This window comes from Antechinus flavipes, chromosome 3 (genome assembly GCF_016432865.1).
Source record: "Antechinus flavipes isolate AdamAnt ecotype Samford, QLD, Australia chromosome 3, AdamAnt_v2, whole genome shotgun sequence".
Taxonomy (NCBI): Eukaryota; Metazoa; Chordata; class Mammalia; order Dasyuromorphia; family Dasyuridae; genus Antechinus; species Antechinus flavipes.
Genome location: NC_067400.1, coordinates 552,816,689 through 552,833,658, shown reverse-complemented (window position 1 = coordinate 552,833,658; position 16,970 = coordinate 552,816,689). Strand labels below are relative to the sequence as shown.

At 40.5% G+C, this 16,970-nt stretch overlaps 1 protein-coding gene across 3 annotated transcripts in view; it reads right to left on the bottom strand.

Annotated features, from left to right (window-relative positions):
• Positions 1-2,860: 2,860 nt before the first annotated feature.
• Positions 2,861-16,970, bottom strand: part of ART1 (ADP-ribosyltransferase 1) — a 63,907-nt gene continuing 49,797 nt past the window's right edge. For 2 of the 3 annotated variants that reach the window (XM_051987467.1, XM_051987466.1), the window contains 4 exons: positions 9,212-9,326; positions 8,185-8,956; positions 6,283-6,324; positions 2,861-3,469 (listed from right to left, as the gene is read on the bottom strand). In XM_051987467.1, coding sequence (XP_051843427.1) covers positions 3,366-3,469; positions 6,283-6,324; positions 8,185-8,956; positions 9,212-9,274 — 981 coding nt within the window. In that variant the 5' untranslated portion in view covers positions 9,275-9,326 and the 3' untranslated portion in view covers positions 2,861-3,365. The remainder of the gene's footprint in view (positions 3,470-6,282; positions 6,325-8,184; positions 8,957-9,211; positions 9,327-16,970) is intronic. The other variant, XM_051987468.1, reaches the window with a different exon arrangement.

Sequence of the window (16,970 nt, the reverse complement as noted above, 5' to 3'; positions counted from 1 at the left end):
TGAAGAGTGAGGAAGAGAAAAGAATCAAGGATGATTAGAGCAGGCACAATTATTATAGTACTCTGGACATAATCTAAGAGGTTAGAGCTGGGTATATTGTTCTGGGAGTCATTAGTATGCAGAATGTTTCAACTTAGAGGATTTAATGAGATCACCATGAGAAAAGAGAGGGAATTGCACCACAATTGGAGGGTAAGATTTGGATGATGATTCTGAGAAAGCCTAAGAAAGAGTAATTAGCAAGTATGAGGAGAACAAGGACATTTAGCAGAAAAAAGATAGTATATAAGAAAGTGCAGAGGAAAAGGAGTTGGTCAACATTATCAAAAGCTAGGAAAGTCAAGAAGACCAGAAGAGCCAGACACCAAATTCCAAAAAGGAAGAAGTGAATGGGGGATAAGTGGAGATAATGAATGTTGATAACTCCTATTAGTATTCTTTTTTGGAATTTGGCAATGACAGAGACAGAGACAGAGACACAGAGAGCAGAGACAGAGAGATGTATGGATGAAAAGAAAAAGGAGGGGAAAAGGGAGCTAGGGAAAGAGAGACAGATAGATGGAGGAAGGGAGAAAGGGAGAGGAAAGGAGAGAGAGGGAGGAGGGAGAGAGAGAGATGTAGTTTGAGAGGATGATAAGAGCCAATTAAGATTTTAAGGATAGAAGATACCTGGTTGTGTTTTTAGACATCAAGAAGGGAACCAATAGTTAGAGAGAGGTTAAAGATAAGAAAAGAAAAGGAATTTTCATCTCCTGGAAGAGAAGAGAAGGGATGGAACAAAAGGCACCAGTATAGGATTAACCTTGACAAGGAGAAGAGATCCCTTTTCAATGACTGGAACAAAAATGATGAGTGATAATATATACAGAGAAGTACTTTGAGTGGAAAGTAATGGAAATGAGAATTCTCTTGAAAGATGGCCTTAATTTTCTCCTTGTAATGAGACTTAAAATAACAGTCTCCCTGCTATGCTCTGGGTAGAACATTTCATAGAATTATGAACTTGTACCCTGGCCATTTCCAGAAAGACATGTAAACTCAACACTGGAGGACTTGTCATTTGGGGACAATGAAGAAACCCTGAATTGTTCCTTGTTCTTCAGACCTCAGGATAACTGAAGGAGCAGAGAGGAAGGTGTGTCAAAGTTCTGTTAGGAGGATTGGCTTTTAGGCCAGGAGGAGTTGGGCCTTAGCTGGACCATTACTATGCTCTGTCTCTCTTTGTCTCTGTCTCTCTCTGTCTCTGTCTCTCTATTTCTCTCTATGTGTCTTTCATCTGCTGATTATATTAGTATTCATGGAGTCTCTTTCTGTAAAAGGTGAAAGGGTTTCCCTTCCTTCACCTTTGAAACATGGTGACTGGTGAGAGTACATGGTAACTAAGAGATAATCCCAGGAGGGACATTTCTAGACTTGGAAGCAACCTTGGAATTCAAGAAGAGCTCCTGCATCCTTAGCCAAATAGCTGTAGTTCAGCAATTACTATCAACCTCACCAGTACTTCTTGAAGATGACCAGCCTCTAGAATTCTGGATTAGAAAGATATGAGCAAATAGCAAAAGGGCAAAAGGGCAATGGATTTAAGAGTGGAAGATTGAATATTCTCTGTTGGCGGGGATCTAGGAACTCCCAAACTGCTCTGGGTTACATAAAGGGTCAAGACTATAAAAGCAGGAAAACGAGTCCCAGTCAAAACAAATAGGAGGTATTGAACAACTTAAGATTCAGGTAAGCCCAAAGAATAAGTTTAAAAATGAGACAGAGAAGGAAAGATAAGTTTTCAGAGAGAGGCATTTAATACTTTAGGATCATAAAAATGGAATAACTTTTGGGTGATGGTGAAAGCTAAGTATGGGACCACTATTGTACGTGGATGAAGTATATTGAATATGTAGGTGATAGGTGTTAGAGAGTTTGAAGAAGAGAGTCTGATATTAGAGTCCATGAGGGAATAATGAGAGAGTATTATAGAATGATAAGGATCTCAGCTGGGTAGTATAGATGGATGGGATGGACCTCAAATATGAAGCTGTTCCTGAATGACAATAACAGAGAAAATCTAGCAGTGACAGTAGAGAGCAAGGACTATTTATGTCAACTTTGTCTCTTGACCCAGTATCCTCTGGTGACAAGGAACAACTAGCAATGGATGTGAGGGGAGTGGGGTAGGGAGGTTATCTAGGAATATAGTGTCTTCCAAATAGAGCCAGGCTTCCCTTAGCTCAAAGAGATAGAGCATGAGAGGGAAGATCTAGGATAAAAAGGAGTTTGTTAATGATAAGGTGAGCACATGTGCAAAAAATGTTTGTGGCAGCCCTCTTTGTAGTAGCCAGAAACTGGAAACTGAATGGATGCTCATCAGCTGGAGAATGGCTGAATAAGTTATAGTATATGAATGTTATGGAATATTATTGTTCTATAAAAAACAATCAGCAGAATGATTTCAGAAAGGTCTGGAGAGACTGACATGAACTGATGCTAAGTGAAATGAGCAGGACCAGGAGATCATTATACACTTCAACAACAATATATGACGGTCAATTAGAATAGACGTGGCTCTTTCCAACAATGAGACAATTCAGACCAGTTCCAATGATCTTGTGATGGAGAAAGCCATCTATATCCAGAGAGAGAACCATGGAGACTGAGTGTGGACCATAACATTCATCCTTTTTGTGATTGTTTCTTGCTTTTTTTTTCTTTTTCATTTTTTTCCTTTTTTGATCTGATTTTTCTTATTCAACATGATAAATGTAGGAATATGTTTAAAAGAATTGCATATGTCGAACCTATATTGAATTACTGGTTGTCTAAGAGAGGAGGTTGAGAGAAAGGCAAGGAAAAAATTTGCAACACAAGATTTTGCAAGGGTGAATGTTGAAAACTATCTTTGCTTGTATTTTGAAAATTAAAAAAAAAAATTTAAATGATAGGGTGAGGATTCCAGAGGACATAGGTAAAGGGGAGAGCAGGGGAGACTAGGAAGGGGAAGGAGTGGGGCACTGCTGTATACAGGTATGAGATCATAAACAGAGAAGCAAAGAAAAGGGGTGTTCACTTCAACATCAGAGGGAGTCCAGGAGTATCAGGTTGGGAGTTTGCTAGCCACAGGACAGGAGAAGTTCCAGATGATTGTGGTCTCCAGTCTTCTAGGGCCAAATACTGGAGTGTATTGGCTAAAAATTAAACCTCCCAAAGTTTTGACCTTTATGAATACTTTGGTCTCCACCATTGCTCTGCACTGAGGTGCCAAGATAGCAGGCCAGGTCCATCTTTCAGCTCTGTCTTGACTCGCACACATTTATCATGTACGCATTGAGCTCAGGCATCCTGAGCTGAAGAAAATCAATGAGTCTGGGTGGTCGTCAGAGGAGACTCGGAGGGTCAAGAGATATCAACATGGTGAGGAGCCAGAGCAGAGGCAGGTACTGCTGAGATGGGGAGAAGGGCTCTATCCTCACTGCTGCTGCTGGAGAGAGAAAGAAGGCCAGGGACACAAAGAGAAAAGAAGGCATAGAGGTAAGAACAGAGGAGAGAGAGGAATACCAAGAGAAAGATGGAGAAAGAAGCACAAAGAGAAAATAAGACTGGCAGAGACAGGGAGAGAGCTCATTACACAGGCATAAGAAAAAGAAGAAGAGAATGTAAGATAAAGCAAAATAGATTCAAAAAGAGGAAAGCACAGAGAAGAAACCGAGAGATTAGGGCAGAGAAGGAAATGGAAGAAATAAAAAGAGAGATGGAGAGAATGAGAGACCGAGACAGGAACAGCGATGGATACAAACAGTTGGATGGAAAGAAACGCAGAGACAAAAACATGCCAACAAAAAGAGAATGAGAAAGAAGAGATGAAGGGAGAGATTGACAAAATGAGAAAGATGGAGAAGGGTTGATGGAGACAGAGAGGAAGAGAATGAATGAGAATAAAGGAGGGAAGAGGGGGGGAGATAGTAGCAACAGAAACAGAGAGAGACAGAGAGAGAGAGAGAAGCAAAATGAGATGGAGAAAATGACTCATAGCAAAGACAGATAGTTTGAGAGGGAAAGAGACAGATGCAGAGGCAGAGATAGGTTTTTAAAAGTGAAAGCAGGTGAAACAGAAACTGACACTCCCAGCCTCCCTCCAAAGCCAGGGCTTTTAAAATCCCTATTTGCAGACTCCCACCTTCCTAGGGGTCTGACTCCTTCAGTGAGGGGTGGGAGATGTGTGTGCAGGCCCAGTGGTTCATGGGCCCAAGGAGGGAACCAGAGATACAGTGCTGTATCGAGTAGGTTCCCACAGCTCCTCCCTTCTTCCCTGATGGAAGTGTTTCCACCATTAGTAGATTTAATGGACGACCTCAGAAAATTCTGTTCCCATCCCTTCCTAATCTGTTCTGAGCTCATCTTTTTTCCTCTTGACCTCTCCAGACTCTCATAAGAATGATGTAGGAAGGAGGAGGGGTTCAGTAATGTCATTAATCTGCACCCTTACTGAGCTTTCCCCAGTTGGTCTATTACAATACCTGAAAATCCACCATTAAATATGTGCTTGCTTTGGGCAAAGGCATTTAAAAGAGGAAGCCAGAAAAGGAAAGTGTCATGTCCTGAGGCACCCCAAAGTCTGAGCACAAATTTGGGCTCATCATTGGTTCATTGGGCAAGTCCCTACTCCTGGAACTCTTCCTTCGCTTCAGAAAAGAGATATGTAATAATATTTTCCCTGCATATCTCAAGAATATGCACATCAAAGGAGATCTAGAAGTGGAAGATTTCTATTAATTAGAAAAGGCTAGCAACACCTGAGGTAGAATCAGAATGCAATTCCCTTCAAAAAAAATTTATTATTAGATTTATTTAGACTGGACTTAGATTAGATTTATTAGATCACCTGTGAAGTAGATAATACAATAATGATGTCATCCTTTATTTACAGCTAAGGAAATTTAACATTAAGTGAAATATATGTCCATGGTAAGTAATAGAGTCAAAACTTGAATCCACAGTTCTTCAGTGCTCTTTCTATTATCTATGTGTCTGTTTTTAACCTAACTTTCCCCTCTCTTATCAACTGCCTTCCCCCATTTCCATCAGCTCCAACAGACATCAAAATTTTCTATCTCAGCATTAAACATATGCCTTTGTACACAGTAGGTGCTTAATGAAAATTTGATAAATTAAGCAAAGTTCAATTGTATCTCTGTTTTACTACCTTACTTTATATAGTCACTTAACTTATCTGTACCTCCGTTTCCTTATTTGTAGAATGAGGGAGTTGGGCCATCTGGCCTTCCTCCTGGCAACAAATCTATGATCCTATGATCTTCACTTGATTAACTATTATTTGTTAAATATGTACTATTGACTGGGCCATGGGCTCAGATCTAAAGAAGAGGCCGATAAAGGAGAGTTCAAGGGGCTAAGATAGGGACAGCCATGTCTGTAGTGCCCAACAGGGATAGAGCTCTGGGCCTGGAATCAGGAAGATCTGAGTTCAAATTTAGCCTCAGATACTTACTAATTGGATGATCCTGGTCACAACACTTAATCCTATTTGCCTCAGTTTCCTCAATTGTAAAACAGAGATAATAATAGTATTTACCTCACAGAGTAGTTGTGGGGATTAAATGAGATAATATTCACAACTTTGACATAGTACCTGACACATAGTAGGTACTTAAAAAATACTTGTATTCTCCTTTCTTTCCTTCTAAAGACAATGTCTTTCTTTTTGGGAACAGAACCCTGAGGGCTTGAAAAGTTAAGCAGGGAGAAAAGAAGAGCTAATTGCCATAGGTATACAAAAAAATGGAATGTCAGAGGTGAAAGGAACTGTAGAACAAAACCTAAGAGCTGGAAGGACCCTATAAAGTAGAATGTTATAGCTGGAAGAGATCATTGAGACCTGAACCCAACCTTCCCATTTTATAGATGAAGAAACTAGGGCCCAGAGAAGGGAAGTCTTAAGGTCACACAGAAAGTTAGTGGCAGAATAAAGACTCAAACCTAGAGCTCCTAAATCCCAGGACAGAGCTCTTTCTGACACAGTACCCTTCCCCCAGCCCCAGGAGTTTCCCCATAATTAATTGTCTCTTCAAGATAACATTCCATTTCATTCATCCCAAACATAGAAAACCGTGAGACTTAGAAGGACCTATCATACGCTGAACAAGAGACAGAAGCTTGCATACAAGAGAGAACTCTTGGGACTCTCTTAAGCTGGTGACTGCCAAACCCTACCCACCACTTTCCAGGAAATGAGATTTTCCCCCGAAAATGACCTGAAGCTCTGGCTTGTCTTACCTGAATTATTTTGTTTGCAACGTCCTGAAGTGCACTGCTTCTCTGGAAAAGAATAAGGCAGTGAAAGATCTCAGAAGCTGGAGCTCATCACTTACTTGACTGTCCATTGCAGACAGAGGGTAAAGGGAAGGAAGCTCATATACCAGGAGGAACCCCATGCTACCTCTGGGTAGCTTTAATTATCAGGAAGTATTTCTTTTCACTGATCCTGAATCTTTCACTCACTGATTTCCACCCCATTGCTCCGACTCCTAAACTCCAGAGCCAAGCAGGATAGCTAGAAGGCAGCTAGAGGACAGAGTCTTGGGCCTGGCATGAGGAAGAACGAGTTCAAATTCAGCCTCAGATATTTACTTGCTATGCAACTCTGAACAAGTCACTTAATCTCTGTCTGCCTCAGTTTCCCCAACCGTAAAGTGGGAATAGCACTTTTACTATTTTTGTTGTGAGGATAAAATGAAATAATATTTATCAAGTGCTTTGCAAACTTTAAAGTGCTTTGTGCTATATAATGTTAATGCCCTTATCTGCTGCTTCTTCCATATCATAGACTTTCAGATCCTTGAAGAAAGCTATCATGCTTACACTAAGATTGTTCTCCTCACTTCCTCCAAATGTCCCTCAGATGATATTATCTCCAGTTCCTTCTCAACACTGGTGGTCCTGAGCTAAACACTCCTGTCCATGGAGGTAGCAATGAAGCTACTAGGATGGTACCAGAGTGCACAGAGAGATCTAAATTCAAATCCCACCTTAGACACATTTAGACAAATTATTTACTCTGTCTGCCTCAGCTTTCCCAACTGTAAAATGAGAATGACAGCATCTATCTCCCAGAGTTGTTAACATCAAATGAGATCTTTGTAAAGTTCATAGTGCCAAAGAACAGAGTAAATACTTAATGAAATTCCTTCCTTCCTCCCTTTCTGGCTTCTTTCCTCCCTCCCTGTTTTCCTTCTTTTCTTCCTTCCTTCCTCCTTTACTCCCTTCTTTCCTTGTTTTCCTCTATTGTTCCTTCTTTTCTTCCTCCCTTCTTTCTTCCTTCTTTCCCCCCTCCCTTTCTCCCTTCATATAGGACCCTGGGCAATTCACTTAACATCTCTCCAACCTCGGTTTTCTCATCCATAAAGTGGACATGATAATGGTACCGCCCTCAGAGTTGTTGAGGATTAAATGGGCGTATTTGTAACGAGCTTTTCAGACCTCAGCGCTATGTGCGCATGTCTTTCTGAGAGGCCTGCCCTCTAGAAGCGACTGGGGCTTTCAGTTCCTGCATTTTGGACAGCTGTGCCTCTTTAGCTCAGTCCAAGACTGCATTAATTAGCTCACCTCCCCACTGATGATTCATGCTGTTGTCAGACGCGACCTGGGCATCCTACTATCCATGGGGTTTGTTTTTTTGACAAGGACCCTAGAGTGGTTTATTTCCTTCTCCGTGGGTTAAGGCGCTCAGAAATTAAGTGACTGTGCAGGGTCACACAGTTAATAGGTATCTGACGTCACACGTGAACTTTCCCGACGCCAGCTCTATCCAATGAGTTCCCTGAGTATCGAGTTGTTCCCTTGATGACTCAAAGTAATTCTTCTAATTGACTAGATCTTTTTCACCGGGATTCCTGCCCCACCATTACGGCTGCGTGAGTTTTACCTAAGTGTGGAAGTTTCACAGGAGGAAATACCTGGGACTTAAGGGTGCCCTGGAGGCACCAGGACTGGGCCCTGAGGTTTTGGGCAGAAGCCCCGACAACCACGGGACAGCTGACCCAGCATGGAGAGAATTAGCAATATACATTACATACACCTGGTCTGGTCAAGACTCCCTCTCAAGCCAAGGGCTCTCTAAGGGCACGGGCCGTGTTTCCTGTCTGTCTTGGAGCTCTGGGAGGGTGAGGGCTGTATTACCTTTGATATACTCGCAGTTAAAGGTGCTGGCCTTGTCCTGGGCTTTGAGGTAGATACGGACTGGACCCCGGGCCGGCACCGAGGCATTGACCACAAGGAAAGTCTCGTAGGGAGGAATGAGGACCTCCTCCTCTCCGGGGAAGAAGGAATAGCCCTTTATAGCCACTCCGTGACAAGTCCAGATGCCAAAGAAGGTATCCTCTCCGAACTGGTGGGCGGCGGCATCCATCAGGGAAGCGGAGGCAAAGGCCCCCAGGCGAACCGTGGCCCCCGGCCCCAGGGGTCGGAAGCGGACCCCATGCACGCCCCGAAAGACCTGATAGCACCTGGGCTGCTGGCCGGAGCGCAGCAGCCTCAGAGCCTCTGTGAGCAGGAAGTGAAGCGTCTTAAAAGGAAAATATCGCAGGTAATAAGCCCGAGATCTGCCAGCCTCCCTCACCGCCGCGTTGAACTCTCGATGCAGGGGGCTGTTGGCCGTGTAGGCCAGGAGGGCCACAGCATGCTCGTCCCTGAAGCCCGGCGGCGGCAGTTGCCGAGAAGAAGGGGTGCCCTTCAGCTCCCAGTCCCGGCGCTCCTGCCAGCGGGCAGCTGCTGAGTTCCAGGCTTCGGCATAGACTGGGCTGGCACTAAACTCTGTGCGGTTGAGGTCCGGTAGGACGGCCTCCATAGCTGCTGCACAGCCAGCGTACTGGTCATCGAAGGAGGCTGGCGACATGTCCAGGGGGGACTCTCGAGACAGGAGGTCGCGGCGGGAGACCCGGTGGCTCCAAGCCTGCGAAGGAGGAAGGGTCAAGATGTTTCAGTGCAGTCTTCACCTCGGTGGCCCCAGCCATCACCCATCTCCTGGACAGCTCAGGACAAAAGGCCCAACTCAAAAGCATTGGGGTGAGAGCATCTGACCAGAAGCTCTCTGAAGACGGGGTCTTGTCTTCTTTTCAACCCAAGGGCTCCCTTAGGGCAGACACCCTCCCCTCCGAATCGAGCCCTCCTTCCTCTACTTCAGCTGGGAGTAGAGACCTGCAAGTACCTTTGGGGGCTCCGCTAGGAGGAAGATGGTCAGCAACAGAGATGGGACTGCGTGGACCTGCATTGTCCTTCAGTATGTCTGTCCTCCTGGGAGTCAAGGTCAGAGCCAGGAGGATCTGGAGGAAAAGAAGGCAAGAAGCTGGATCTAAAGGTCCCTATTTTCCCTCCTCACAGAATCAGATTTAAAGCTGAAAAGGAACAACTATGTTGTGGAATCCCATCTTTTGTATTTTACAGATGAGGAAGTTAAGGCTCAGTGAGTTTAAATGCCTGCAGGTGCTAAGTAAAAGAGCCAAGATTCCAAGCCAGAGCCTTTGACTCTCCCCAACATCAATTGGTCCATTGTACTTGACCATCCTTCCAGCTACCTGACTGACCCTCTCTCCATTTCATTCAACCAACTAACAGGGACAGCCTCAGATCCAGGAAAATCTGAATCCAAATCCTGCACCTGACATTTCCCAGTACTCCGGGCAGCCTCTTTACATGATAAATTGCAGAGAATGTGTCAAACAGAACTGGTGAAAGGAATTTCTTTGTGTGGGAGTTCCCTATGTCAAGGAAATCACATATCCCTATCTCTATTGCCCTCAGATTCCTTGTCCTCAATGTTAGAAATGCAAAGATTGAAAACAAAAACAAAGAACAATCCCTGATCTGAAGAAGCTTCTAGTCTGAAAAGAGATGGTTTATAGAATGAGAAGGGGAAGACAAAGTACTCTGAAAAAAAAATGTAAAAAGGGAGGGGGTCAAGTCCACCTGAGGGAGGGTTTGTGGCACTTGAGCTGGGTCTTGAGGGCAGAGAAGATCAGGAGGAAGAGATAAAGGAGAGTAGGTTTGCAAAGATGAGTTTGGGCAACAGCTAATGGTCTTATTTGGCTAGAATGGAGACTAAATGAAGAGAAGTAATGGGAAATAAAGAATATAAATGTATATTGGGAACAGATTATAGAGATTTTTGACTGGCTGGCTAGGAAACTTGTATTTTATCCTATAGAAATTGGGGAGCCATGGAAGATTTCTGAGGGAGTGACAGGTTACTCTGCAACTGGACCAGAACCATTTAGAGTTCATGAAGTTAGGTTGCATACTAGATAGAATGATATTCTTGGATTTAAGAAGACCTAAATGAAAATCTTGTCTCCCATACTGCTGTGTGACCCTGGGTGGGTCATACACTGAGCTGTTGTGAGGATCAAATCAGATGATATATAACAGATTTAATAGATTAATTGTGTATACACACACACACACACACACACACACACACACACACACATAGATACAGTAGATTTTACATATATGTAGAGGGCCAGGAGGTAAGAATCCGTTCCAGGTCTTAAATTTTATTGTAACTTGGCTCATCAACATCTCTTTTCTTAATAGCAGAAATATGCTTGATAATATTGTAAGTTGGGATTCTAGTGAGTGAAACAAAATACAAACACTACTCAATAGATCAAAGATAAACTTTAAACTTAGGACAGGAAAGAATGTCCACAAGGAGAATAAAAGCATTTAGGAGAAGAGTACTTGAGATAATAGTATAATACAATTTACACTAATGTGTATCTCAACTATTTACTTTTCTAATTAATCAAGATTCTGGGCTTTCGGGGTTTAATCATTTTATATCATAGTAGATTTCATTAGAGTATAAGAGTTTTAAAAGAGTGTACTTTGTATCAAACCTGTAACATTTAAGATATATATTCTTAAGTCCTAATCAATAAAATGGAAGAGTTCTAACTGAATTCTTTTGCTTGGCTTCCTGATTATCACACTCTTCATCTGACTACAGGAGCTGGACTTGCAACAGTGGCAGCTGAACCAGGGATGGAGCCTTCCTTACATGAGTGGAACTTCACAAGTGGACAGAGCTTTTGTGGAAGAGTCCCCTCTTTAGATGCCCACATATTCAGGTAAAGGGAGAAATTAAGTAAAAAGAAGTAAGGATAAAGTGTGGGCAGGGGGAAGGTGATCACCAACAGGCACTTTATTACTAGAAATAAGTTGACATTAGAGATAGTTCATCACCAGGCTGACATAGGAGGAAGATATCAAATATCAGATAAATATTGAAAATAAGATATCAGATCTCATATAGCAATATATAATAAGATAAAATTTATAAGATTGATTCTTGTCTGGGGCAAAATCAATCAGGTAACAGGGATAGAGAATACTATCTGAAAGTATTGAAAAAAGTAATTAAGAAAAAAATTGTTAATTAGCACAGGACAGTTACAAGATTTCTTGGAATCTGTAGAAATATGCTGTCCTATCTCCTCAAGAAAGAACAATTGATTTAGAAAAATGGGCCAAGGTAGGAAAAGACATGGAAGATTATCTAAATGAAAAAGGACCAGGAACTATTCCAATTTCTGTATTTTCTATTTGGAATATTTTTAAAATATTCCTTCAGCCATGAAATACTTTACATAAAAATATCCATCAAGTAGATTCTTCCACCCATACACTGGAAGAAGAAGAAATGAAAACAGTTGTGGAAAAAATAAATGATAAAAGGAAGGAAAAATCAGAACCTCTTTCCCTCCCCCTGGCTTCTTATTCGGATCTTTCTCGCAAATACAAAGCTGAAGAGAAGCCAAAGTCCTCTGAGACGAAACGGCTAGTTGAAGAAGCTATTAAGAAAGCTAAAGAAAAAGGAGAAGATATTGCAACTGAAATGCAATTAGCATTCCCAGTTGTTGAGATTCCTGACCCCAATAATCCGAATCTAAATGTAACAGAATATCAATCTCTAGATTCTAAGCTATTGAAGAAATTACGTCAAGCTGGAGCAACTATAGTTCCAATAGTCCATATATCCATCTTCTGTTGGATTCAATCTCACTAACCGCTGTGACACCTTTAGACTGGTGTTCACTAGCAAAAACCACTCTAGATGGAGGAGACTATTTGATATGGAAGGCAGCATTTTTTGAGGAATGTCAAGAACAGATTAGGATGAATGACCGTACAAGAGTCAGAATTTTTTTGAAAATGGTTACTGGAATAGGCGTATATAATCAGTTACAGGATCAATGAAATTATGAACTTATACCTTATGAACAGGTAATGAAAGCTGCTAGAGAGAGCAGTGTGGTTAAAAAATACCAGGAAAACTTGATAGGGGTACATCATATACAAAAATTTTGCAGAAATCAGATGAACTTTTGATTGATTTTGTAAATCGCTTAACAATAGCCATTCAGCCTTCTGTTAAGGATGGAGGAAGCAGCTCAAATTTTACTGAGGCAACTTGCTTTTGAGAATACGAACAATGATTGCAAAAAAAGCTTTAGCCAGGAAAAGGCAAAAATGACGTTATTAGAGATGATTCAGACATGTCAGAATGTAGGAACCTCAGAATTTCAAGCAGCAGTCATGGCTGCTGTATTAGATAGGGAAAAGTCACGCTCTAAAAAATTCTCAAATCCTCATAGATGCTATATTTGTGGGCAATCAGGTCACATAAAGAAAAATTGCACTGTTCCAAAAGCCGGATCTCATCGCAATTCGGCAAATAGACCTTCGACTTTATGTCCAAAATGGGCGTCAGATTGCTACTCACAGTTTAATAGGGAAGGTGAGCAGATACAGGCAAACTGCTCCCAGGCACCGTCAAACAATAGGAGCTACTCTCACTTGTTCTCCTCAATAGGTGCTGGCAATCACATGTTGAATTAGATTTATTGATAGTGTTGGATTTAATGCATGCTATCCCTAGACTTATCTTCGGTCTCACACCGAATTACAGATGATATGGGAATATGCTCTCTTCCTACTGGCGTTGCAGGTCCACTTCCAGCAGGTACTTTGGAAATAAGTACGCATATGTAGTCATATAGTGACCTTCTAGGAGATATAAGAGCAGGGAATGCTGTTGCTGAATTTCTGACACTACCCTCTTTACTAACTATGTCTCTTTTTGAGGCCCAAAACTCTCATATTCGATTTCATCAATGCATCGTCAATTCAATATCACTAAAGAACAAGGAAGACAAATAGTTCGATCTTGCACTCATTGTATTCCTCATTTACGTTTTTGAAACCTGTTGCCAGAAATCCCCGAGGCTTGGCCCTTCTTGATTTATGGGTAATGGATGTAACCCATCATCATTCTTTTGGGAGATTTAAGTATATTCATGTCATTGTAGACACTTTCTCTTCATTCACTTTTGCTACCTGCCATACGGGGGAATCCACAGTTATGATTATCAATCATTTACTGTTTTGTTTTTCTGATTTGGGAGTTCCACGTATAATAAAGACAGATAATGGCCCTGCTTACACTAGTATCGTTTTCAAAAAATTTTGTCTATCATCCCATAATCAGCATGTGACTGGAATACCTTACAATCACTGGCCACGCCATTGTGGAATGAAAGCATAGAGACCTAAATGCATTTTTAGAAAAACAAAAAGGGGAAAGAAGGATTAACAGGTTTAACAATAGCATTGTATACTTTAAACTTCTTAACAACTGATTCGTATGGTATTACACCAGCAGACAAACAATTTACATTTCTAAAACAAAAATATGATATGGCAAAAAGAGCACCGGTAATATGGAAAGATCCTAAAACTGGAAAATGTAATGGTGCAGATAAATTATTAACTTCGGGACCAGGCTATGCTTCTGTTTTGCCAGATAATGCCGAAAAACCTATTTGGATACCAGAAAGATACCTGGGACTCTGAATTTACTGACACTTTGAATGTAAAAGCTGGGAATCCTGACTGGAAGAAAGAAAAAGGAGAAGAGAAATCGGAAGCAACGACTGAGGCACAGGAGAGCTAAAGGAGAAAAGAAAAAACTTTACTTGCTTTGTTCACATTATTGACTATTCAAATGGAGGAGGAGAAAAAGAATATATGCATTGGACTTATATACCTTATCCTCCAATACTTCCAGCAGTTATATGGGCAGATAACCTAACACCTGTATCAATCTCAAATTCAAAGCTCTTGGGAAGAGTACAGAAGTCTTATGTCCAAGAACCAAAGACTTATTAATATTACACAGATAGTTAAAACCAGGAAAATAATATATTTTTATAGAGAATGAATTATGGAAAGTAATGATAATCTTGTTTATGCCTGTCAAAAGCTAGTATATTGAAACAAAAAGGTGGTGGAAAATGTGGGGTTGATACAGTGGTGGTATATTTCTAAATCATATCTTAATTACACAAATAATGATGAGAATATTTTTAAACCAAGTTATCCATTATGTTCTAAGAAAAATCGAAATTTATAGCAGTAAGTAACTTTTCCTTCCTGGAACAAATGTGTTTACATGATTACACAAAAGGCTTCTGATAACTTATTTTCCTGGTTAGAACCTAATACAGAAGCTTCTATAGGAAACGTGAGAAAAGATATCATTTATTCCAGGGAAGGAATAGTTTATGAGAATTTATGGAAAATCATGGCAGCTATGGGGACTATTTTCACAGCTTAGATTTGAGATTATACAGACTTAAAGAAGATTCAGAAGTATACTGTACAGGCATGTTTAGAATAGCCACAGATGTTTCTCACTACAAATACCATTTTAAAAAATCGCTTGGGGATTCAAATCAGGAATGTATCAAGACGAATTATTGTAAAATGTTACAATTGTATCATAATTCGGTGTCTTACTGCTGATTCACTATCTATAGAGGTTGTTATTGAACATCCACCCTGATGGTACCAACCTCAATTAAGCATAACTGGCATAGGTCAGTGGGTGAATAAACTTGGGATAATATTAAAAAACGGTTAGAACCATTCTGGAGAGCAATCTGGAATTATGCCCAAAAAGTTATTAAAATGTGCATACCCTTTGATCCAGCAGTGTTTCTATTGGGTTTATACCCCAAAGAGATACTAAAAAAAGGGAAGGGACCTGTATGTGCCAAAATGTTTGTAGCAGCTCTGTTTGTAGTGGCTAAAAACTGGAAAATGAATGGATGCCCATCAATTGGAGAATGGCTGGGTAAATTGTGGTATATGAATGTTATGGAATATTATTGCTCTGTAAGGAATGACCAGCAGGATGAATACAGAGAGGCTTGGAGAGACCTACATGGACTGATGCTGAGTGAGATGAGCAGAACCAGGAGATCATTATACACTTCGACAACGATACTGTATGAGGATGTATTCTGATGGAAGTTGATTTCTATGACAAAGAGACCTAACTGAGTTTCAATGGATAAATGATGGACAGAAACAGCTACACCCAAAGAAGGAACACTGGGAAACGAATGTGAACTATTTGCATTTTTGATTTTCTTCCCGAGTTATTTTTACCTTCTGAATCCAATTCTCCCTGTGCAACAGGAGAACTGTTCGGTTCTGCAAATATGTATTGTGTCTAGGATATACTGCAACATATTTAACATATATAGGACTGCTTGCCATCTTGGGGGGGGGGATGGAGGGAGGAAGGGGAAAAAAATCGAAACATAAGCGAGTGCAAGGGATAATGTTGTAAAAAAAAATTACCCTGGCATGGATTCTGTCAATACAAAGTTATTATTAAATAAAATAAAATTTAAATTAAAAAAAAAAACGGTTAGAAGACATTAGCAAGAGGAAGAAGAGATTTGTTGGGCTACTTACTATTGGAATTCTAGCAGCTATATCAATTATCACATCTCTTGCTGTTTCAGCTACAGCTCTTACAGAATCTGTTTAAACTGCTCATTTTGAAAATAAACTAGAAAAAAACATATCACAAGCCTTTAAAGAATAGATTAATATAAATAATGAGTTAGAACAAGAATTAATCTTAGTCGAACAATGATTAATTTGGTTAGGAAATCATGTAAATAATTTAGAATCTCGATCACAGCTACCTTGCGATTATAGATACTCATGTATGTGTGACTCCTTATAGATGGACGGGACAATGAAACCACCAATGTGACATGGCCTCAAATTAGAAACATAATATCTGGGGCCATACCTCACTTGGGATGTATCTCACTTAACTGTCCTAATAGAACAAATGGAAAAGAGTAGTATCCATGGAATTGATCCTGATCGTATAGCTAACCAAATATTTTAGTGGCAAAAAAAGGATAGATCCTGTAAACAATTTGATTTCTATGCTTTTGAATTTTGTTGCTCTTGCATGTTTTGTTTTGTTACTCATTGGCTTAGCCCCTTGTGCTTTTAAGCATGTTCTGCAATCTTTCTCATCTATGAGAACTGAAATTCCTAGACTCCATGTTTTAAATAAGAAAATGGGATTTGTAGAGGGCGGAGAGGCAAGAATCCATTCCAGGTCTTAAGTCTTATCTTAACTTGACTCACCAACATTTCTTTTCTTAACATCAGAAACATGCTTGATAATATTATAAATTGGGATTCTGGTGAGTGAAACAAAATGCAAACACTACTCAACAAACTAAAGATAAACTTTGAACTTAGAATAGAAACGAATGTCCACAAGGAGACTAAAAACATTTGGAAGAAGGGTACCTGAGGTAATGGCACAATAAATTTTACACTGATATGCATCTGACTATTTACTTTTCTAAGTAATCAAGATTCCAGGCTTAAGGGATTTAATCATTTACATCATAGTTGATTTCATTAAGAGTATAAAAATTTTATGAACTGAACCAGCTACACCCAGGGAAAGAACTCTGGGAGATGACTAAGAATCATTACATTGAATTCCCAATCCCTATATTTTTGCCTGACTGCATTTTGGATTTCCTTCACAGGATAATTGGACAATATTTCAGAGTCCGATT